Source organism: Hippocampus zosterae, chromosome 3 (assembly GCF_025434085.1).
Source record: "Hippocampus zosterae strain Florida chromosome 3, ASM2543408v3, whole genome shotgun sequence".
Taxonomy (NCBI): domain Eukaryota; kingdom Metazoa; phylum Chordata; class Actinopteri; order Syngnathiformes; family Syngnathidae; genus Hippocampus; species Hippocampus zosterae.
The window spans coordinates 24,438,839-24,462,813 of NC_067453.1; the positions used below are offsets into that span (position 1 = coordinate 24,438,839).

The following is a 23,975-nucleotide window of genomic DNA, read 5'->3' on the forward strand; positions in this document are numbered from 1 at the left end:
TATGTGAGGGGAAAAATACCTTTTAAAATGGCTAAATGCAAGTCAGTTTCACAGCCTGTATTTCCTGGTGGAGGCACGTGTGTACTTCAGGGGCGAAGCTACGTAAAGTGTGAGTCAACTACTTTGACACACAGTTTATATTATAAATTTAAGTGTTGTATGTGTGAATTCCTTCTAGAAATAGCTTGTTGTTAGCATTTTGGCTAGCAAGCAAACAGCAATACAACAATTTGTGATGAAGTTCAAGCTGTTGTGGAAATAAGTCATTGGACTTGACTGGCTGGACATCAAGTGTGTCAAAAGCGATTGTGGAACTACCGGTAAGTGGACTCGGTGGTGTTATAGCAGAGGTGGGATGGCGCCTGCCTAAGACAGAAGTGCAAAGTTTAACACCAGACTCTGAAAGCGATTGTCCCTGAATGCTTGTGCAACTTCTCAGTGGGAAAGAGGCTTGGAGGCTGCCTGTAAAAGATACAATTCGTAATTTCTTAGGGTTTGGTGCAAAGGGCAGATGTGATTAATGACACTCTGATGCAGCAATTTGGATTTCTGTGTGAAACAAACAGACGTGACAATTTTGTGTGATACCTGTGTGAAAGAGGCTCTTTCCATTTGATGGTGGATGCAAAAGTGACCCCCAAAATGTATTTGTGTTGCCAGAACATCTTCACCTTCACTTCTGTCACACTGCGCACTGCGCCGGCCCTTTAAGAAAAGAAGCCGATTGGTCTACTCTAGAATGATGTATAGTATTGTCGATTTGAAACATCCAGAGTCATATTTGCACATTCCCCACTCAGATCGCATGCATTTAATGAACCCTATTGGTTTAGAATGATACACAAGCACTTCTTTGAAGTAATTGGGTTACACTTGTACATTTTTTCTCATGATGGGAACTTTATTACTTGGACGAGAACCACTCGGATGAGAACTTCCATTTTGAGCACATTTCAGGATAAAGAATTTCAAAATTTTCACAATAAAATTCAAAGTTAAGCGATATTTCACATAGAGTGGAACCTCAGAATTCGATTTTAATTTGTTCTTTTGAACTGTTGAAAATCCGATTAGTTCGACCTCCGAAACAATTTGTCCCATAGGAAATAATGTAAATGAGTTTAATCCGTTCCTAAGCTCCAAATACAGTAAATTCCTATTTATATAAAAACATGTGCACCCTGTATTTAAATCGTCAATTTAGCCATACGATACTGGTGAGGAAGATCCCAAAATTTTCACATTACTGTAAAATTATGTGTAAGTATGATCCATGCTTCCATTATCCGAATCGCTTATTATACTTTGTGAAAAAGAAATCTGTCCCTTAAGCTATTTTTTTCTTGCTTCGATAAATGGAACGAGATTTCAGTATTTCAGGTCAGACTTGCACTTGATTCCGGTGGCGTTTTAAAAGAGTTTTCAGGCAGTTTTTGAACAGATAGCGAAAGGGGGCACACCACACACTGCGCTCACATTCTGTTGTGTCACAAATGTGTTTTGCGGGTTAATCCAGGAGGATTGTGTACTTCTATTGTTCCTTTTCCATTCGTCCTGGGTTGATGCCGATGGCTGTTTTGCTGATGTATTTCTGCTTAGCTGTACAACACTCACATTGGTAGGCCAAGTATAAAATGACAATTTTAAGAGAATGAGATTGCAACTTTATGATAATAGTTTTTTTTTTACAAGAGACAAGTAATAGAAAATCAGGTCATATTTAAAGAAGCTGTAATATTTTAAAAAAGTTAGATAATCAAGGCATATTTTCATTAGGGGAAAATCTATATTATCTATATTACAAGGATAGTGTTTTCATATAATCAGAAAAATAACATGAGTAAAAAATGTTTTAAGTAAAAAAATATAAAATTGTAATTTCAAAACTTGTATATCTAAACATTTTTGTTATTTTGCACTACAATGGTGTATGTGCTGTGTGATATATAAAACGATACCATATTTCCGTTTTTTTATTGATATTTTTTTCCATATATTGTACTGGAATAGCCAATTGTTCTGTTCTCATTCATATTTATATTGACAAAGAAAATGTTATTGAAAGTGAACATGACATAATTTAAAAACAAATTAAAATGAGTCAAAAAAAGCATTCTTCAAGTTTTATTAAGTACAAAGTATGAGGAGGTCATTTTAGCCGGCAGTGGTCATTCCGTGACTTCACATGCACAGAAGCGTGTTGTGGCGCCGTCGACCCTACGCTGCTTCCAAGCCTGCGGGGCGGGGTGCTGCCTGCCTGCTGTTGCTGCTGCTGCACACGAGCGGGGCGGCTCGCCGACTGTGCACTCGAACCAGAACCACAAGTCCAGCAGTAACTGGCGACCATGGGTGTGGAGAAGGAAAAGTCGGACACGAGCATCGTCATGGACGAGGACGAGTTCAACAGGTCTATCGAACCCATCCTGTCTCGGAAGGGGCACGTGTTCGCGTCCCCGCACGAAGTCCGAGACCCCGACGACGTCAACGCTCACCTCAAGGTAAAAAAAAAAAAAAAAAGAACCCTGCCTCCGATTGTTTTCTAGTCCGGACGCGGAAGTCAAGGAAAGTGACGTCATCGATCACTTCGGTCTTGTTTCCTTTCGGGTCAGGTCAGGTGGGCTTACGTGACGTTTTTCCATCGGTCTTGTTTCGTTTTGGTTCAAGTCAGGTGGGCTACCATAAAGTCTTTCATTCAAGATGATAGACCATATCATACCATATTTGAATAGCCAAGAAAAATAGAGCCTTTGGTGGCATATTGTATTATTTAATAATAATGATAACAATAACTATAATATAATAATAATGATGATCACAATTATTATTATTATTTATTAGCCCCTATCTGGATAAATTTTACATTGTATATTACATTTTGTGTTCCACTATTTTTCAAAGAAAAATATATTCTGGAAAAAAAGGAGAATTGAATTGTCACTTTCTGCAGGATTCCTTCATATATTTGCCAAATACAAATGCGCACAAAAGTTTCTGTTTTATTTATATATATATATATATATATATATATATATATATATATATATGCAATTTTATATTTTGCTAATTAAAATGCAGGATTGTACTGTAAACACTATTTATCAGTCCTTTTGATGCTGATGATTGTCATTTTTCACTGTCAATACATTTTTCTAGGATATTTTATAGTATAGGGACCCTCTTAATGGCACATATGTGTATCTTGTGAATCTAACATATAGATATTCCAACAATATGTACAATGTTTTCTATACATGTTACGCTTCCATTTTATAATACATCTTACCAATTAAGATGCTGAAAAAAAATTGAGAAAAGATTTTATTATTCTTATTATGCAAATCATGTCAAACTCACATTGTTTTCAAGTCACAATTAGACTTCGGTAAAAGTAGCGACGACTGACTTGTTTTTGTTTTTTCCCAATCAGGTGGGCTTTGAAGATGTCATCGCTGAGCCGGAGTCCGCTCGGACCGTGGACGGGGTGTGGATTTGCAGCCACGCCACATTTGAGGTGGTCAAGTTGGGCCTCTACCGGCTTCTCGGGGCGCTCCTGGCCGTGCCCCTTGCCTTTCTCCTCGGACTCGTTTTCGCTGTGCTCAGCCTCATACACATCTGGTATGGGATCCTCACGATTGAATCTATGCTTTTTCTGTGGCTTTAGAGACCAAAAATATAATCAGGAAGTTAGCACGCCTAAATATCATGTGACCACACTGACCAAAATTGTCAAATTATGAGAACTGGCTGTAACATTATTGTGAGACAACAGTTGTAATATTAAGAGAGGAAACTCGTCATGTGCCAAAATGTTGTGACATCACGAGAATAAAGTTGTAATTTTACAAGAATGTTGTACAAAAATAGCAGTGATTTCAACAATTTATAAAGAAAAATAAAACTAAAAATTAAAAACTTTAAAGTACAATAAAAATGTCATTTCATGCAAATAATTTTTAACATTACCAGAAAAATGTATAATATTATAAGAATAAAGATCAAATTTTACAAGAATTTAACGATCATATCAGTGTCAGGAAGAAATTGTAATTTTACAAGAATAAAATTGTACTGTAAGTTATACTTTTTGAAAAATATTTGTATTAATAAGAGAATAAAATGGAAATATTTTCAGAAAAAGTATGCATTTATGAGAATAAAGTTGTATGATAATACTACAAAATAAAATCTGAAATTTTCAAGAATAAAGTTGTCAGAAAAATTGATGAATTTACAATAGTTGATGCTAAGCTCATCCGCTTAAAGTTGTCATTTGTGTTAAAAATAAATGCTGAAATATGCGTACTCAGAAATGAAAGTGAGCTTTAAAGAGCCCAGCAGACTATTATGGGATGTTTGCACAAGCTCCTAAGGCAAACATTGACACAAGATATTTACACAGATTACGTCACTTTACTAAGTAGTGAGCCCTTCTCTCTCTACGCGTATTAGGATCATGAGTTGTGGGGGTTTTTTTCCGACTGATTACATCATCACACGAGCCACCTGGATACTGTTCGGCGGCAAGCTAATGAGCTAACGACCTAACCCAAAGAGAACGCTCGTTCGTGGGAAACACTTGTCGTCACGTGCCAAAAAGTGATCCCTAGGAAAGTTGGCGCAAACGTTTGCCCCCCTCAAAAAAGTACCACAGAGCATTGGGTGTGGGTCCGGGAACGGAAAAGTTGCTTAACATGCTATTCGACATGGAAGTGGGACATTTTTCAGTCCCTGGGCTGCCATGTTGGGGGCAGGAAGTTCCTGCGGGGGAGATGGGAAGCAAATTTCAGGCGTTGGAGCGGCCGCAGTCCAATTCCAAGTTCAAAATCAACAGATTTTTGCTTAGACAGTCTCAAGCCAACTCAATCAATTTTGAATTTGAATCTCTGCTGTCTTATGTCGGATGCTATTCAAAATTTTGTTTGTTCAAGGCCAGCAAGCTAGCTGTGTGAACGATGAGGCTAAGCTAGCTAGTGTCGCTCAACCGTTTAGCACACCAATAGTTGGTCAAATATTAACTAAACTTGATGATAGTTATGCATTTTACTGATAAAACAGTAGAAAGTGATCATTATTTAAGTGTAGACATCTATGCATCCATTCCACATTGAGTACTTCTGGTTGTGAGCGTGTCAACCATATTTGATGTGGCAGGAACCTGTAAACTAATACATGTCGGTTTCAGTCAACTTCGTAAAGTGACGACCTATAAAGCACTAAATTACTGAACGTTATTGCCTCTCTTTCATCCATCCACACATAATTATAGGTTTGAGAAACAGATCGGCACCAAAAACAAATGTATGTTGTTTACTTTGGAGTCAGCCAGTCCTCCATTAAGCGCCTTCAGCTGGTCCAGAGTGCCGCTGCTCGCCTCTTGACTGGTACTCGTAAGAGGGAGCACATAACTCCTACTCTGGCATCCCTTCACTGGTTCCCCATTCATTTTAGAGTTATTTTCAAGATCCTCCTCTTTGTTTTCAAATCTCTGAATAATTTCGTGCCACCTTACCTCTCTGAGCTCATCCGCCTCTACACACCAGACCAGACATTATTAGAAGTGCCAAGAACTAAACTGAGGCTCAGAGGGGATCGAGCCTTTTCTGTTGCTGGTCCCTCTCTCTGGAATGACCTCCCACTGAACATTCGGCAAGCCTCCTCGCTGCCCATCTTCAAAACCCTCCTCAAAACTCACTTGTATTCTTTGGCATTCGACTCAGCATGACTTAGATTTGTTCTTGATTTTACTGCTTGGTGCTTTCTACCGCCTTTATTACCGATTTGTCTTACTGTTTATTGTATATGTTAAATTGCTCCATGTACAGCACTTTGTATGTAGTGATGGCTGTTTGAAAGTGCTCTATAAATACTGTTGACTTGACTTGACTTGACTTAAATCTGATGATTATATAGGTTTATTGAGTTTTTTTTCCACGGTGGGACTTGCTTGAGAAATTCACATTTTGCCTATACATCTCTGTCTGATTGTGTTAGATGATGTACTTTCAAAATCAACCCATTCTTGCTTTTACAATGCCTTTCGACTGAAAATATCTGCCATGTCAGAAATCAACACCTTGTATCCCCTGTCGTAACCATTTTGAATTTTTGGGCCTCTCGCAGGCTGGTGATGCCCAGCATCCGGAGCTTCATGGTGGTGCTGCCGTCTCTGCAGGTGGTGTGGAGGAGCCTGACAGACTCGTTTGTCATGCCGTTCTTTCGCAGTCTTGGCCGGAGCTTGTCCACCGTCCACGTCCAACATGTGGAGCAATAAATCCCGACTGGGCGAAGACCCACACAAGATGGAGTCTCTGTAGAGATGTTGCCAATATGGACGTGTTCGACCTTTGAGGACAATGGCAGAAAGGTTTCCACCAAGGTCCATGAGCCATAGCTTGGGGTCCACAAAATCATTTGTAACCCTTTATTATGTGATATCATTTTAACAAGTGCATACCTTCATATCGTGAGCCACATTGCATACTGTAGTTGCTTTTCGGCAATTGTGCTACTAAGCTAGCTATATTTATATGACATAGCCACATAAATATTGGACATCCGTGCATGAATAAAGTCAGTGTTTACTTTTTAATACAGGAATAAAGTCCTTTTTCGTCCTTTTTCTGGTCGAGTCTTGGAAAAACTTCAACGCCTAGGAGAACACGAGGTAGTTATGCTTAACTGTAAAAAAACAATTGTCAGAATTAGGAAGCCTTGAAACGTTGACTTTCATCATGATATTACGACTAAGTAACATATGATGTAATTCTCATACGATAAAATTATGTCTTGACAAAATAAGTTAATTTACAAGTAAAAACCTCTCGACACTAAACATGTCCAATTTGTGCTCACTTCAACTGTTTGGATCCCAGATTTTGTTGTTTTCATGTAGTTTGACTTTGTATGAAAATAGGGACAAAACAATTGGGCATCCCAATACTTGTGTCCATGCGATATCTTCTAATGAAGATGAGCGAGACATAATTACAGTCATCTTATGTTTATTGTATAAATATTGTAAGACGAACGGGGGAAAAGACGCAAGCTTGTCGCACTTTCACTGGCTGTTTTTCCTTGATTCAGAATATCAAACTAATATCAATAAAGATTGTTATTGTGTTTTCTCCTGAGTGACTTGTCATACAGCATGCTATTCATTTCCCCTTTTTTCCCCTACGAATACAATACAAAATATCCTGATTTATATCGCGCTTTCACAACAGCTGCAGCTGATGACATGACCTTACTTGTAAGCGTAATGAACATTTTTCGTATATTTTTTTACAAGTTTCATTTTGCCCCCTTCCCAATAGAAAATTATCTATATTTTGTAACGTTCTGATTTTATTCTAATAATATTAAAAACCACTTGGTTTAAACAAATTATTGTAAATATAATGAGTTTAGCGAATTTTCCCATTTTTGTAACATTGCTGCTTTTAATATGGATTATTTTCTTGAACTTTTTAGAACAATATTCTCATTTTGCCACTTCCTGTCGCATGAAAATGACATCACACACTAAGGGCTCAGGTGACAACCAATCACGGCTCGTGTTATGGGGCGGCGGTGAGGTTGGGGGCGGGCTTTGGTCAGGTGACTTTCACAAACCGAGCCATGATTGGTCGTTACTTGAGCCCTTTCCATCGGGATAATTGATTTGACATACAACTAAATTGAATTATGAGCTGGGTACACATTTTTTTGTTGAATGCAGCCCTTATGCAACTTGGTAAACGTTTATTCATGGCAATCTCCCCCGACGCCTGCCCCATTTGGTCGATGCAACAAAGTGTTGGCGCCACTTGATCTGTCTTGTGCTGAACGGTGCGTATATAAACACCTTGTCTGTCCCAATTAACGCCCACTTATTGGCCAACAAGAACCCGCTTGTATTCTGCCTGTTGCATGCAAGTCCTTCCACGCCACACCAGCACTTCTCTTACCCTGCACATGCATACGCACACGCACTTTTTTAACAGTCCCTCCTGCAGCCCGATCTGAAAGCTTCCTGCAATCCCATTCAAATTACGTTCGGTGAGGGGAAGGTCGGGAATAAATAACCGTGGGGAGCCCCCACGCACACTCCTACTTTCTCTTTACCCAATCTGGTTCCACGACTCCTGCCTACCGGATTCCTATTTTGTCGCTAGAAGGACCACATCATGGCAGGAGGACTGAAGAGCACCGAACCAGAGGAGGTACATGAGTAGGGTATTGTGTGTGTGTGTGTGTGTGTGTAAGGAGGGTGGGGGAACATGTTTGCGTTGCCTTTTTTTCCCCGTTTGTGTGCGCCCAGGTTCGCTCGCACCAGCTGATTGAATTTGGAGGACCGTGCATTCACGAGAGAGTGTATTAATTCATCACCACTTTGGATTTTTTTATTTGTTTTTTTTACGTGTGGACTTTCCGTGCGTAAAGACGCCTATTCGGCACGCTGTAATCGCTTTTTAAAAATAAATTGAAGTCGCTCGCTCGCATATGACATCACTTTCCAACTTGCACTGGCGCCACCAGCAGCGGTCACGAGTTGCTTTTTAACCACGTGCTTTTGGAGCACTTCTTGGGAGCATTTGTATGCACAATTATGCCTGATTTGTTGTTGTTTTCTTTGTTTAAATACTGTCTAGATCAGTGATTCTCAAAGTGTGGTCGATGTATATCATGAGTGGGTACATTTTCTTTCGAATATATAGTTTAGTTGCCTTTAACTTATAGGTTAAAAATGGTGTTGAAGAAAGTTTGGTGGTTAAAAACTAATTTATTTCACTTTCATGTTCAATATAGCTCAACTGAGTCATTATTTAAGACCCCCCCTGCTTTATGTGAGTGCAATGTTAATACAGTATTCAATCTGCACAATGTTGCAGTGGTTTACAATAAGTTTACTTTTTAAAAATATGAGCTCTTCATCTATGCTGAGCACTTAGGCTTACATGTTGGTCATGAAGCTAGTTTGAGAATCACAGTGGCGTAGTGGGCCCAAGTGTTCATAAAAAAAATGAGACACTGGATTTATTCCTAAAAATGTGATAGAATATTCATGGTTTACAATGTGACTTCATTCAAAGTTTGAACTTTAAACACTGCTTGAATATTGTCAAAATCGAAAACAGTACTTAACTTGTGATGGAAATTAAAATGCAGCACACACGTTAGAAATGTAACCGAATGGTTGAAAACAAACACTGCTCTCAAAAGTTAAATACAACTGAACTGCACGGAACAAATGCACGGTAGTGTGTAATACAAATGTTAAAGGCTCATTAACGTTACGCACAGTTCAAACATTTCATTCAGTGAGTCTTTATATACTATGCCACTAGAGGGAGCCCGTGTACCTCTAGTTATAATGCTTCACTAGCAAATTCATATCGTCATGAAAAATATGACCATTTTTGTATGGATTCTGACTTTTTTTGCAAAATAAAATGCATGATTGTCCTTGAAAATATTCAGAATTTTAAAAAATTACTACATTTTCTTGACATAAAAAATATTTCTGTGGGATTTTTCGGACTTTATACCATCTGAATTTACATCATCAAAAAAGCAAGCGACATCGTTGTACTTTATTCTACTTGCAATGTTTTAATATAATGTTCCTGAGTTTATTTTACAAAACCTTTTTCGTTGCATCTTTTGATTCTTCGTTCTTCCTGTAAAGAATAAAAAAACGTTCTGAATTTGTTATCGGAACATCACAACTCTCCAAACTAGGCTATTTGGTCATTGCTATGTGATTTGGGGGTTTATGTGGAACAGTTAGGATAATGAAGGAGGTCCTTGGAAACATTTCTCCCCCTGGAAAAAAAATATTTGAGCACCCCTGTTGTGGAAGATACATTACACACTGTTTAAAAGTGGGTTTGTGCGCGCTGGCGGTGTTTCCCGGTGCGTAATTACGCACGGGCAGCGTGCGTCCAAGCCGCATGTGAGAGAGGAGGTGAGGACCCCTTGCGGCTGTTTTGAGGGGTGTGGCTGCGCTCCACCCCGTGCAGCCACTCCACCGCACTGCACTCTCTCACTCCGTCCTCCTCGCCGTCGTCCCTCACTCCCTCTCCGTCTCGCGCAGGAGTTTGTGCACTCGCCCTTCATCCGCAAGCAAGGCAACATTTACAAGCCAAACAACAAGAAGCCGGACGGCGACATGGACAACGACAGCCTCAACGAGAAGTCCATGATGGACGACGTGCACACCAAAGAGATCGACCTGGTCAACCGAGATCCGAAGCACGTCAATGACGACGTGGTCAAGGTGAGGATTTTTTTCTCTCTAAATGACGTCACTTTAGTTGAAAGATATTTAACTGGGTGGGGGGTGAAATGCAGCCAGGAGGAAATTTCAATTTCCTGTTGTGAGAGTTCTTTCCACTTGTGGAACTGTTTATTTCATTGAATTTTGCGACCTCTCAAAAGTAAAGCGAGTGGACGTGTAGCGCCACCTGGTGTCAGTTGACAGGACTAAGTCGTGTGCGTGCGTGTTCCCGTGTGTGTGTGTGTGCGTGTTCATGGAAAGCCTGAAAAAGTTGGGAAACACCCATGTTTTGAGCATGGCTCCTATCCTGAAATAGCCACACCCCACTACATTTCCATTCGACTCCCATCCCATGTGACCACCCATATAACAGCAGCTTTATCGCTACAGCGAACCCCACTTTTAACCCCGGGAAATACATTTCAGATCCACTCGTCCCACATGAAAGAATCAGTGCCACAGGAAGTTCATGGTAAACAAATAACATTTATTTATTTAGTTAGAATTGTCATGAGGGTCACGGGCGTGGTGGAGCCTATCCCAGCCGTCTTCGGGCAGTTGGCGGGGTGCACCCTGAACTGGTTGCCAGACAATCGCAGGGCACAAATAGACAAACGACAACCATTCACACTCACAATCACACCAAAGGACAATTTAGAGTAATCAATTAACCTACCGTGAATGTTTTTAGAATGTGGGAGCAAACCGGAATACCCGGAGAAAACCCGCCTATGGGCATGGGAGAGACTATGCAAACTCCACACAGGATTTTTGGGGGTTTGTTTTTGTCTTCTAATTTCTACATTTGTAGTGTTCCTACTTTTAAATTGTGCAGCCTGATGGGGTGGCTTGTGAGTGTCCGGGTGTGAGCTATGGTTGAAAGCAGATCCTTCCCTCTTCTTTGATTTAGGATTTTACCGTTTTACCGGCATTCTTATAGCAGCTGAATAGTGCATTGCGACTGCAGCTCTCCCACGTGCGAGCATTATGTACTGAACAAAAAATAACAAAAAATGCCTGCTTACCATGACATGAGATAGCGTTTGGGGATTTGAGTGAATGATTACCGCATCATGAAAAACAAAAATTAGCTAATAATTGATGCTCCTGATAAATGGTTTATAATTGCCTATAAATTCCACAAGATGGCAGCAAAGCATCACTATTCTGTTACACTCAGCTGTTGCCTAACTAAATGAAGCTCCTCGCCTCACATCAAACATAGTTCTTTGTCACCCGGATATCAAAACTTGATGGCAAGGCAATACATATTTCACCGGGCTTTGGTCTGAGCTTTAAAACAGCAAATAGTTTAGTTTTTAACTTGTATGTGAATCTGCAACATGGCAAATATGCGTGCGAACACTGTTGCGTGGGGAGATTGTATCATGAAGTCAAGTTTCACGTGGTCATCACACTGTCGTTTGTCACAAGACTCATTGATTGGATTTTGGAATGAAAAGAAAGAAATGCATGAAACAACAATAAGTGGTTATAAGTTAGTTGAGCTCATGTGGGATTCGGAAAACTTTCATCCAGTTCAAATTTGCGACGAACTGTAATGACGGGGAGGGGGGGGGGGAGAGTCACTTGTTGATTTGTCATAGCATGTCATTGCAGTCGAAAGATGAGGCCCCCTAGTGGCTATGAAAAGTATAGAGCCTCACAGGACTGGTTTCAATCCAAGTGTCGTGAATCATTCATTCATTTATTCATCTTCCGAGCCGCTTGATCCTCACTAGGGTCGCGGGGGTCGTGAATCACAATTATGTAAATATGAAGAAATAAATATACTGTAATTTTGAATTTTATTTCCATACAATGCCTTTTTTCCCTCATATCACAGCACTCTTTTTCGCAACCATTTTACGTATTCATGTAAGGTTAGGACTTCCAGTCATGTTTCAATTTTACTTTTACAACATTACAACTTTTCTTGTCATTTTTAAAACATTTTCAGAACGTCATTTAAAGAGTCTATCTTCATAATCTCACAATTTCAAAGATGGCAAATCTATGCTATTGATCAAGACAATGGAAAATCGATGCGACCAGTCAGTCCACGCTTGTGTGTGTTATTTTTACATATTTTTGACCCATCGAAAGTGGCAAAAATGGCTTGCGCTCTTTGAAGATTTATTTTTCACGGTTGAACAAATTTGAAAAGTGAGGATTGGTGTCAGTGATATCCATTTCAATTTTCGGATCATACTATGAAATTTGTTTATATCATGCAAGTATGCCAATACTGTGGCAGCTGTACACCCTGAGTTCTGACATAATTTCTTGCGTGCTTCAAAATGGTTCCGAAGACAACTCGTGTTCTCAAAAGACACATGCACACATTTGTCAAGTCTTCCTTGCCTGTCAAAACGATAAGAAGTGAAGTTGAATCTGTTCCTGGTTTGCTTCTTATGACAAATGAGTCAGACTCTCCGAAATCCTCCACATTCGACCACGTTTGCATCCCCAGTGGAAACATTTCATTACGCACGCTGCTCTGTCTCTAATTATATGCAATACAAAATATTATGTAACCATAGAGGCGGTGTACTCCCTGGATTGGTCGCCAGCCAATCGACCAGTCACAGCCAACCATTCCCGCTTGCAATCACACCAAAGGACAATTTCAAATATTTGATAAACCCATTTAGCGTGTTTTGGCAATGTGGGAAGTATGCAAATTCATACCCAGAATCTTTCACATGTGAGGCGGATATGCTAACCACTAGGCTACCATGCTGCCCCTCGAAAAGTAATTCCTTCAGTCAAGCATTCCGAGGCAAGGGCTCCGTGCCCACCATCCGGACGGGAACGTCAAGTCTTCCACGTCGTTGCTTGGCTATTTGAGATTACTGACTCTACTCTGCCAAGCACACACACACACACACACACACACACACACACACACACACACACGCAGACAGGGAAGCCCTTCCAGCAAGCTCCACACGCAAATACGTGTTGGCAGAAGGGAGCCGCAGCTTCCGCAGCTGGACTCAATCTACAGGCCGCATCAGAACCACGTCGGCCGCTTCACTTCACTCGCTTGTGACTTTCCATTCAGACGCGATCTTTCCATAGCCCTGAGCAGCCCCTTGCGTCCAACAGAAGATCTGTGAGGCGAGCAGGCGCTTGTTCATTGTGGAATCCGATTGCTGGTTAAACTTACTCACACCGGTGACAATGGTTGGCAGCACGGTGGAAGAGCGGTTTACACATCCGGCTTGCGGGTTCGCAGTTTGAATCTGGGCTAAGGCCTTTGCTTTGGGAGCCAGGTTGATATAGTTAATGGAAATTCACAAGGCGGACCAGTGGTTAGCGGGTCAACCTCACAGTGCAGAGGTGCAGGGTTCGATTCTGGCTGCGGCCTCTCTGTGTGGAGTTCACGTGTTCTCCCCGGGCCTGCGTGGGTTTTCTCTGGGTATTCTGGTTTGCTCCCACATTCCAAAAATATGCATGGGAGGTTTATTGGGCAATCCAAATTGTCCCTAGATGTGAGTGTGAGCGTTGATGGTTGTTCGTCTGTGTGTGCCCTGCGGTTGGCCTGCAACCGGTTCAGGGTGTACCCCGCCTGCTGCCCTAAGATGGCTGCGATTGGCTTCAGCACCCCCAGCGACCCTTGTGAGGATAAGCGGATCAGAAAATGGCTGGAAATGAACAAAATGACGATAATTGAGAAAACATTTTTGTTGGCTAAATAAAATAATCGTGAGAGTGCTCTTGATTTAAAAACTAACTGAAATTATATTTTGTATTTATAAAGAGAACTAAAAATTGAGCAAAAATGTCTTGGCTGGTGACCACTTCATTGTTTGCTGTATGTGCAACGCCAATGACTGGCAACTAGCTCATTGTCCATTGGCTGGCGACCATTCGTTTTTTTTGTCCCCATGTTCTGATGTTAGATGATGACCAGTCCATTGTTTGTCTGTATGTGACATGCCAATGGATGCCCATTATTTGCTATTGAATGGCGACCACTCCATTGTGTAAATGTGGCATGTCATTGACTGGTGACCATTCAGTTATTTGTCAATATGCACTCTTTCATGGCTAGCAACCAGTTTATTGTCTTTTGATATGTAATATACCATTGACTGGCAACCAGTCCATTGTGTACATTGGGACAAGCCATTGATTGGCGACCTGTCCATTGTTTGTCTGCATGTGTCCTGACATTGGCTGGTGTCCAGTCCAGGATATACCTCACCTCTCACCCATAGCTGGGACTAACTCTGCCTTACTAATGACCCCCATTTAGGACGAGCGCTAAAAAAAAAAAAACAAATGCTTGTTTCGAAAGTCAACATGATAGACACCGGTTCGCTTGTCTGGCTCACATCTCTGAGGTTTGTGGTTTGAATCTGGACTCTGGCTTTCCTGTGTTTGGATGCTTTCCTACTACCATGTCAAAGTGGAGAAAAAGAAAAAAGAAAATCATACATTTTTGAAAAAATAGTAGTGGGTACTTTATTGATTCATATTGTTCGTATTCAATATTTTATTGTGAAACGGGATGTGACTCGGGTCGGCACTTCCTGTGAATTGTGATGCCCCTCAAAGCAACACAAGAATCCATTGACATGCTTCTGCGCCACTTTGAAGATTGTACTCTGAGAATAGCATGTAGCGTTTGTTTTTGGCACAATAACAGAGTTGCCGGGGCGACGGGGTAGTCATACACTTCCACGGGGCTTCACTTTTAGATGTTGCTGACATTCACAGAGAATTCTTTATTTGTTATTGTGCTTGAATCCGCCCTCTAAACGCCAACACACATCAGAAAGAATTCACTACGCTATGCAAATAAACACTGAAGTGTTTTAACAAGAGCTTTAAAGTGAAAAAATATTATTAATAGCCCTGCTGATACTTTTAGACAAGAACCTTTTTTTTTTTAATCCTTGAATACAATTCTGCCGGGCAGCACCATGAACTCTTTTAAAACATGGGATTTCGCACTCTTTTACAATGGAAAGTAAAAAAAGTATATCATACCAAGTACTACTGTCCAGACCAAAGGGTGCTGAATGGTGGAAACGACTTCAGTCACCAGTTTTGTTGTTTAAAATATTTTGTGTGTGTTTTACATAAATCGACTGTATATTAAGGTTAGTTGTTGTTGTTGTTTAATGCTAATTAGCATTAGACATTTGTTCGTCCAGTACTTAGCTAAACATGAGTAGCTAATCTCAATTTACCCGACAGAGGCATTGGAAGTCAATGTAAAATTTGATCTTGGTGTACAAAGTACAGGAAACATGAAAAGGATAAATAGACAAATGCTAATGAGTTGTTTTTAGCATGTACAGTCCTTGGTGCTGAGCGAAGTGGACTTGATGCACTTGACAGCGGCATTTGGATCTAATGTTAAAAGTGTGGACATGCTTTTAGACTGTATGCTAATACTCATTAGCCACACATATCGCATGTCCAGTCTTTAAACTAAGTTAAGATAAATTACTCGACATACAATTAGGAGTTTGTCAAAGACGAATATCGTAGTGTGCATGTGCGTTGGGTCCATATTTCTGCCAAGCTTTTGGTAAATTAGGCGAAGATGGATTTATTTGATCGAGGTATAAGAAGGGTTCGTCTAAAAAGTTTGACTTTACCAAAGGGCGCATGCGGAGACTCGCGCATTTAAATGTTTTATCAGTCCAGTCCTTATGCTATGCTAGCTAAGCCGCATCCACTTGACAGTGGCATTTGAAGTTCATCAACAACCTCGCTGATGTTGCCTCGATGAGAACACCTTGAGGTCTCCAAGGTTCAGAAGGATAAATATTGACAGTGAGCTCACGAAGTAGCAGAGAGGAATGATAGGGAGGCTCTGTGTCGAGTTGACGCTTCAACATGACCTTCAGCGTTCCCAACACGGCATGTTGGAAACGCAAGTTTAAAAGGAACAGAAAACAAGGACCTCATTTGAAAAGATCATATGCCTGTTATTAATTATAAAGAGAGCATTTTCTCACCTCCCTAGTTGTTAAGGTGCCAATGCGGGATGGGAGGAATTGTCGCCGTCACAAGTAGCTCAATTTGATTAAACGTCCATTTCTGATTCAATGTCTCTTCTCACCGGTCTTCAATTCCTCAGGTGGACTTTGTGGACGTGATCGCTGAGCCGGCGGGCACGTACAGCTTCGATGGCGTGTGGAAGGCCAGTTTTACCACCTTCACCGTCACCAAGTACTGGTGCTACCGCCTTCTGACGGCGCTGGTGGGCATCCCGCTGGCGCTGATTTGGGGCATCTTCTTCGCCATCCTGTCTTTTGTGCACATCTGGGCGGTGGTGCCGTGCATCAAGAGTTACCTGATCGAGATCCACTGTGTCAGTCGCATCTACTCCATCTTCGTGCACACCTTTTGCGACCCGCTCTTCGAGGCCATAGGCAAGTGTTTCAGCAACGTGCGGATCACCACCATCAAGGGGGTGTAGGCGTCATCCTTGGGGGTTAGGGGTGGGGGATCGGATGAAGGTGGGGCCAGAGTCTGAAAGGACATTCTTACAGGTTGGACATTCCAAGCTAAGGGACAAGGAGGGGGGTGGTATTTCTTTGTGTTTGACATTTTTTTTCCTTCATGTTTTGATCTATTTGTGTCCTGGTACACACAAAAGCCCTGTTCACACTGGCGATGGAAACCAGCTTTTTCCTTGTTCACAGTCATGTGCGTGAACGATGGCGGGTGGTTGAAGTCGACACATAATGTTGCTGTTTTCGGATATTTCTCAGTTATATCTCATTATCTGAACGCAGCACGTCGTAAGGGCCGTTTGAAGGTGCTATGTCCCAGCATCGGTGAGTTCTGCCGACAATTCACATACAAATAACACCTCTGATGCGCCAATTTGCCAGGAAGCTGTATGACAAGGGCTCAAGATAACTTCGTATTCCCTTCCCGTTATGAACAAAATCAACGAAAGTCAGCTTCCATCCATTCATCCATCATCTACCGCTTATCCGGGGCCGGGTCGCGGGAGCAACAGCTTTAGCAGGGAAGCCCAGACTTCCCTCTCCCTAGCTATTTCGTCCAGCTCTCCCCGGGGGATCCCGAGTCGTTCCCAGGCAAGCTGGGTGACATAGTCTCTCCACCGTGTCCTGGGTCTTCCTCGGGGTCTCCTCCCGACCATGACCGGAACACCTCACCGGGGAGGCGCTCAGGAGGCATCCGAATCAGATGCCCAAGCCACCTCATAAGTCAGCTTGTGATGTATTATAACCGCTTGCTTCCAAAGTGTCAAGTTAATCAAACCAGAGACTTACTGGCCACACCCCTTCATGTCGAAAGTAGTTGTCGCTGTTCCAAATATATCTCATTATCGGAATGTGCTAACTCACAAGAGCTGTGCATACACACAATGCCCCCCCACCCCTTTGGAGAGTTGTTGAAAAGTGTGGGTTTTTTTCTTGCTGCGACCTGATTGGATAACAACAATCACGGTCAACAATTCACAATATAAAATCCTGTCGCAGAAACGAGCCGAAGCCGGCTTCAACCACAATGTAAGTCAAGGTGTTGGCAGATCACAGAGCAGCTTGCCGAGGGTCTTCTTCTTCTTTTACTCGAACGCTTGATTGTGGTTTTGTGGTTTTTATTGTCATGTGTGGGGTCTTTTTATGTGTGTACCGGATGTAGACAAACCGACTTCACATTGTTCACGTTTGTTCGCGGAGGGTCGGTGGTCATAGCGTTAGCTCGGTGGCGGCCTGAAATTCTGCTGACACGACACAAAACCAAACAACCATTGATCCCTTTGTCCCCCCCGTGACCTCCGAAAACCACCCCCCAGTCCCACCTCCCCCGACCTGACTTTGCTGCAGTCCGACACACTGAACCTGTCCCCCAACTCCCCGTTTTTATTTTTCACCGTCCGCCACCCTCAAGACCAACACGCCACCTGCTGCTCACTCACTTGCTTCATCTTTTGCAAAAAATGTTCACATTTCACCTTTTTTAGTCTTCTGCTTGAAAATGCAAAAAACTTGGGGTGGCTAAGCTTAGCGGCTAACTAGCATACCAACATACGCACAGACAGATTTGGGACTCGGACTCTCCATTTTTGCGTATCAATGTGAAAAATATGTAATTCAACTGAATGTCGCTGCCTGCTAGCGTCCGTTTGTTTTAGCTTAGCACAGCCTGCTAGCTTACTAGCTGGCATGGTGATGACTGATTACTTGTAACGACTTGACTTGGACTCGCTTTGCTTTTGAGTTTTTTTTCATCACGAGAAAGAAAAACATCATCCTGGTTAGCCCGTTTTCATTTTTTTTTGTGAAGAATTAACAACTTTTTAAAGTTTGTAAAAAGCTCAAGCAAATTGCTTTTTTTTGTGTCGCCATTAAAAAAAATTCAATGTGACAGCCTCAACAGGCGAAGGGAGGACTCAGCTTTCCACAGTTGCACGCTTTGACTACCTGCTGTTTTGTTCCCCTCGCAGGACGCTCAAAAGGTGATATTTTTATATATAGTTTTTCCCCCTTTCTTGCCTTTACTTGTACAATATCACGCTGTGCACATTAAAGTTGAATATGACCACGTGCGTCTGTGTCGTCATTAATAGCTTGTCTTCTTTTTAATAAAGTGTTAACACCAATAGAATGTTTTGTTTAGGAAAGAGCAACATCAATTGTGTCTCTTTTTCGTCTTTGAAAAAAATGACATTCATAGTTTAAAAAAGTGCGACATTAAAGCTACAGTGTGTAGCTTGTGTTCCCCGCTATGTAAATCAGGATTACAACAACGCAGGCACTGCTTCAATAGAACGTAGGCAATGCCTCACTACCGTGTGATTCGTGGCAGCGAGGTCAAATGGTTCTTCGGATGAGGTAATTATTGTCCAGGATCATATTTTCTGCTACAGAAGTGCAAAATATTTGTATTAGTTAGCTTTTTACAAATTGGAGACAAGGGGTCGTCCGTCATTTACGGTATGCCAGGACAAGACTGTTTGCTGGTCAACATGAAACTTGAAACATGAAGATAAAACCCTCAAAAATACAGCAAGCTGTCAAAGGCGCAGATACGCTTAATTGGCATTGTGTTAGCTCTTCTAGTCAAGTGGCTTGGGTGAAAATGACTTTTTTTCAAAATAAGTAACTTTAATTACATTGAACATGATTATTTTTTTTTCTTTTAGGAAAGGCCCACATTACTTATTCTCGTAATGAAATTAAAAACGGCCTGATCAAATAGTTTAAAGAAAACGTTCAGAGAGAGTGCAGCATCTTTGAAAAATTACAGATGACACCTTTTGCCACGAATGCCTATAAAACACAGGGGTGGCAAATCTAGGTCGAGAAAGTAAAAACCTTGCCACAGCTTGGCTTTAGCCACAGGTGCTTCTATTCAAGGTGCTCCCCAGGAGCTCGTTTACCTGTCGGTTGAGAAGAAGCACCAATGTCGTTAGTATCACTGTTTCCTAGGTTTTTACTTTCTCGACCTAGATTTGCCATCTCAGTTAAAACACAACAGATACGCGCACTCGCTGCGAGGGGAAACAAAAGGGTGGTGTCCGTATGTTGTGAAGTTCGCTGCCGCTATCTAGTGGAGGAAAGTCTTAAGCTCATTCACAAGTCAATTTGAAAAAAAAAAAACATGTGGTAAAACAGAGGTGTTCAAACTCTGTCATCAAGAGCCGATATCCTGCCTGTTTTCCACCTCTCCCTGATGAAACACACCTGATTGAAAGGACCGAAGGCCAATTTAGAGTGTTCCATTAACGTGCCATAAGTGATTTTTGAATGTGGGAGGAAAGTACCAAAACCCACGCAGTCACAAGGGAGAACATGCAAACTTCACACAGGAAGTCCCATAGCCGGAATCGAACACTGCACCTCTGCACTGTGAGGCGTATGTACAAACCGTAATAATTTTGGGGGGAAGAAACGCCGTTTTCGCCGTTTATTCAATAAGTTTTGGAGTTTAAAAAAAGCGATTTGAAATTTGAAAATACATATTCCACGAATCCAGTCAAGCCCCCCCCCCAAAAAAAACCAATTTTCTATTATTTTTAAACTAGCACTATATAATATTGTAGGCTACTTTATAAAACATATAATTCTAAATAGAATATTGTGCATGTGATTTAATGCTTGTTATCCAGTTTGTTGTGCTGCTCCTTTGGCCACCGGGAGGCAGTATACTACTGTCGACTAAACCAAAATGAAGACTTCTACGGAAGAGATGCTAATATTTTTTTTACGACAAAGACAAAATATACCTGTGAGTATTTTTGCATTGTCTGTCTTCGTGTGCTGTTCAAAAGACTGTTAAAACCGTGACTATCGATGCTAGCCGTTCGTTTGTCAATGGCGTGTTGCATTGTTAGCATTAAGTAAAACGGACTTTCCTAAGGCAAAACTATGTGGGTGTTTAAAGTACACAACGGGTAATTCTCTTTGTTTTCTCTTTATCGGGGAGTGGCAACAAACATCTTCAAGCCACTTTTTTTTTTTGAATGAATAGTTCAATATTTGCAAACGACTGCATTTTGTCAAGTCAAAACAAATGTCTATGTTGTAAAGTATCACTTTTATATTCAATGTTGGTATGTGGTCTGATTAAATATCGTTTTTTTAAATGTTTCAATGGCATTACAGAATTGTTTTGGTCAAATGTAACCATTTCCTGAAAATAATAGGAGTAAAGCATAATTTTCTTCACCTAAGGAATCCCTTTTGTGGATAAATGCGGTGTTTTAATGGGAAAAAATTAAGCAATGGCAAATAAATTACCATTAAATGCCGTTTTTTGTGGCCTCAATGGAGACATGTAGCTTTTTACGTCAAAACGTGATGTTTGCCATTTTTGTAGTTGTGTATCTGGTACTGGGACTTTTCATGTTATAGCTTGAATGTATTTGTGACCACAATTTTTCCCAGAACAGCTTTGCTGGGTCTTTTATGCAAAACTGGTTAAACTTCAGGGTTGTTCCCGCGGTATGGAAATCCTACTATTCAAAACAAAAGAGTTGTTATACTAATCATTAGAATAGCAACCGAAGTCGCTTGTTCACATGACAATGTCATTTTAGGTGCCTGCACTCTAATCGTGGGCTAGTAAAAAAGTTGGAAGCGCACAATGTTTCCAAATGTCACTTGGTCAATTAAATAGCCATGTTTTAATACCCCCCCCCCCCCACCCCCCTCATATAGTGTCAAGCACTGAATCGTGTTATTTTTCAGGGCTCCTCTTGTGATATCCGCTCCAGTCGCTGTAATCAGTCCATCATGTGGACGTTGAAGATGCCGCACAAGATGAAGCAAACCGTCGCTTTCATTCACGAGGTGAGGCGGAGTGACCATCTTGTCAGATGCAGACGTAGGATGTTAAGTCCCACAGGTCATTTCCTGTCATGTCTGTGATTGTCTTACTTTGATTTCCTGTAACTGAGACAGCAGGGGGAAAAGAAAAATCCAGCAAGTGAAAACTGCCACGTCCTATGACTTTTTGATGATCACAAATATCCAAACATCCATTTTCTATGGCGCTTCGTAGACGTTGGTTTTGCAGGTGAGCTGGATTCTATGATAGCTGATTTTGGATTGACACTCTGGTTTGGTCGGCAATGTCAGTCAATTTACAGCACAGCTGTCCAAAATTGTTCTTTGAGGGAGATGTTTTGGGCCATAAATGTTCCGTATTAAAGGATTTAATACACACGCAGAAGAACTTTTTACTGGCCCAACCATGCCAGCGTTAGTAAACTGGCACAGTCACGTGATATTGCATGATTTTGGAGTGGCCCGCAGCCTCGTGTCCCACTCAAATAAATTAGCCACTGTCCTGAGCAGATGAGATGGCCACATTCAGAACCATTGCAAGAGTAATCTTGAGTAAGAGGGCAATTTTTAAAGCAATGAAGATAAGCGGTCTGGATTATGAATGGATGGATTTTTACTTGAAGAGCAAGGTGTATACACAATATTTTCTGTACATGTTTTTTTTTTGTGTGTGTTTTAAAATGGGGGTTGACTGTACCTTTCGACGACAAATGTGGACTATAATTTCGGGGTTGAGTGAACGCTGGCGCGTCTGGCTGCCGCTGCTCAACCCGTTCTGTTTTATTGTTTTGTTGCTGATTGTAAAGTGTCCTTGGGTGTCTTTACAGGCGCTTATAAATAAAATGTATTATTATTATTATTATTATTATAACCTGGATGAAGCAATATATCCAGCGACAGATGGCGCCAAACTAACTTCCTTCTGGCCACTTTGCTGGATTAAAAACATTAACAAAAACAAATATCTCAACCTAACTAAAAAAGGAAAATACATTAAAATGGAAAAAAAAACGTTTTTTCATACATATTTCATTCTACTACTATAGAGATTTATTTATTTATGTATTTATTTCTTTTGTTTTAAACACTGATTGCGATACAGTTAATACGAAGATGTTTTTGTTTATTTTTTTTAATCGAGATAAATTGTGCTTTTCATAAAAACAAATGCCCTGCCATGCAAAGTGCTGTGTAGATTGTCGTGCAAGTGACTCATGTCTTGTTTATTATGACAGGCCAGCTGCACGCGCCAAAAAATAGAATGTGCGCAGTTTGTCACTCGAGTTGCAGGTGTTGCGGTTGCAGAACGCCGTGCTGCGACATTAGAACCAGAATCCGAACCAGAACCACATTATGAGTTTTTCCACATTCCAACCTTGTCGTCTTTCTTCCTCATCGCTCTTTCCCTGTTCCACACCGAAGCAAAAACAACGCTGATGGCCACACGAGCCACAGAGACCCACCCACTGGGCACACAAAAACACACACACACACAACTCGACACACCCGCGTGTAAGTGAGTGCACCCCGAGGCCAAGCAAAACTGTGCTCTCTAATCAGGCTGACAAGAAAGATATGAACAGTTTTGGCTCGTCACTGCGACACCAGCGATTAGCTGCCACTGCTATGTTGGAACATAGCAAAACAAACTTAGATAAATAAAGAAAGATGGAATCAATTCCTCTTCGCTCACAAAAATGTTTCCGAAGGACACTTTTTTTGTTTCCCGACTTGCTTGCTTTACCTGACATATTCGTCAGACTTCACCAAGAATGCTTCGCCCACTCGCCTTGCCAAAAAAAAAAAGGAATATCTCGTAATCACGCAGCATTTGTTTGTCTTGTATACGTTCTTTAAATTTGGTAGAAGGTGGACAAAATCTGAAGGATGTTTGTCTTTGAGGGATATCAGCAAATGAGACGAAAGTGGCTACTTCAGAACAAAATGGCAGTCGTCTTTGTCGTCGTTTTTTTTGTGGGTCTTCTCACGATGGGCAGTTACCAAATTTCATGTTGATGAGTGAACTGGTGTTGGGCAGCTGAACTTTTAAATCATTCAAATTGTATGTGTATTTTCAGGTATAGGTTACTGAGATTTTGTGTGCGTCTCTGCTGATAAAAGACACGCCTACCTAATTTCATGATGCTAACTGACATTATTTGCAACTGAATGAGGACAAGTTGATATTTGAAAGGTCTCAGGAAATGAAAATGAAATGGCCATATTCTGTCTCTTTTAAGGCGGGACCTCTTCAGACTTTTTTTTTTGTGTGGGTCACATCAGGATAGACATGCCTACCAAATTTGATGTTGTTTGTTCAAACTAATTTTCGGGGCTGAATTTCAAAAACCAATTGAGACAAATTCACAAATGAAGGACCCCTGGCAAAAAGCCCAAAACTGTCTCTGCAGATCAAAATGGCA

The 23,975-nt window shown here is 41.2% G+C and overlaps 2 protein-coding genes across 3 annotated transcripts; both read left to right on the forward strand.

Moving 5' to 3' along the window:
- The first annotated feature begins 2,262 nt into the window (after window positions 1-2,262).
- Window positions 2,263-7,120, forward strand: cav2 (caveolin 2). Its single transcript, XM_052061263.1, has 3 exons — window positions 2,263-2,498; window positions 3,428-3,615; window positions 6,121-7,120. Exons 1-3 carry the CDS (start codon window positions 2,346-2,348, stop codon window positions 6,269-6,271), a joined length of 492 nt encoding a protein of 163 aa, XP_051917223.1. The 5' UTR covers window positions 2,263-2,345; the 3' UTR covers window positions 6,272-7,120.
- Window positions 7,121-7,918: 798 nt separating this feature from the next.
- Window positions 7,919-18,807, forward strand: cav1 (caveolin 1). Of its 2 annotated transcripts, XR_007961796.1 has the most exons (4): window positions 7,919-8,201; window positions 10,076-10,258; window positions 16,362-18,446; window positions 18,503-18,807. XR_007961796.1 is itself a non-coding variant. In XM_052061262.1 (3 exons), exons 1-3 carry the CDS (start codon window positions 8,166-8,168, stop codon window positions 16,701-16,703), a joined length of 561 nt encoding a protein of 186 aa, XP_051917222.1. In that variant the 5' UTR covers window positions 7,919-8,165; the 3' UTR covers window positions 16,704-18,807. The 2 variants fall into 2 exon arrangements, 1 of the variants encoding a protein (XP_051917222.1); XM_052061262.1 differs by having other exon boundaries at window positions 16,362-18,807.
- The last annotated feature ends 5,168 nt before the right edge of the window (window positions 18,808-23,975 follow it).

Coding starts and splice junctions, on each gene's coding strand:
- cav1 (XM_052061262.1), top strand. CDS start 8,166: ATGGCAGGAGGACTGAAGAGCACCGAACCAGAGGAG. Junction 8,202..10,075: donor AGAGCACCGAACCAGAGGAG/GTACATGAGTAG, acceptor CGTCTCGCGCAG/GAGTTTGTGCACTCGCCCTT. Junction 10,259..16,361: donor TCAATGACGACGTGGTCAAG/GTGAGGATTTTT, acceptor TCAATTCCTCAG/GTGGACTTTGTGGACGTGAT.
- cav2 (XM_052061263.1), top strand. CDS start 2,346: ATGGGTGTGGAGAAGGAAAAGTCGGACACGAGCATCGTCATGGACGAG. Junction 2,499..3,427: donor ACGTCAACGCTCACCTCAAG/GTAAAAAAAAAA, acceptor TTTCCCAATCAG/GTGGGCTTTGAAGATGTCAT. Junction 3,616..6,120: donor CTCAGCCTCATACACATCTG/GTATGGGATCCT, acceptor GGCCTCTCGCAG/GCTGGTGATGCCCAGCATCC.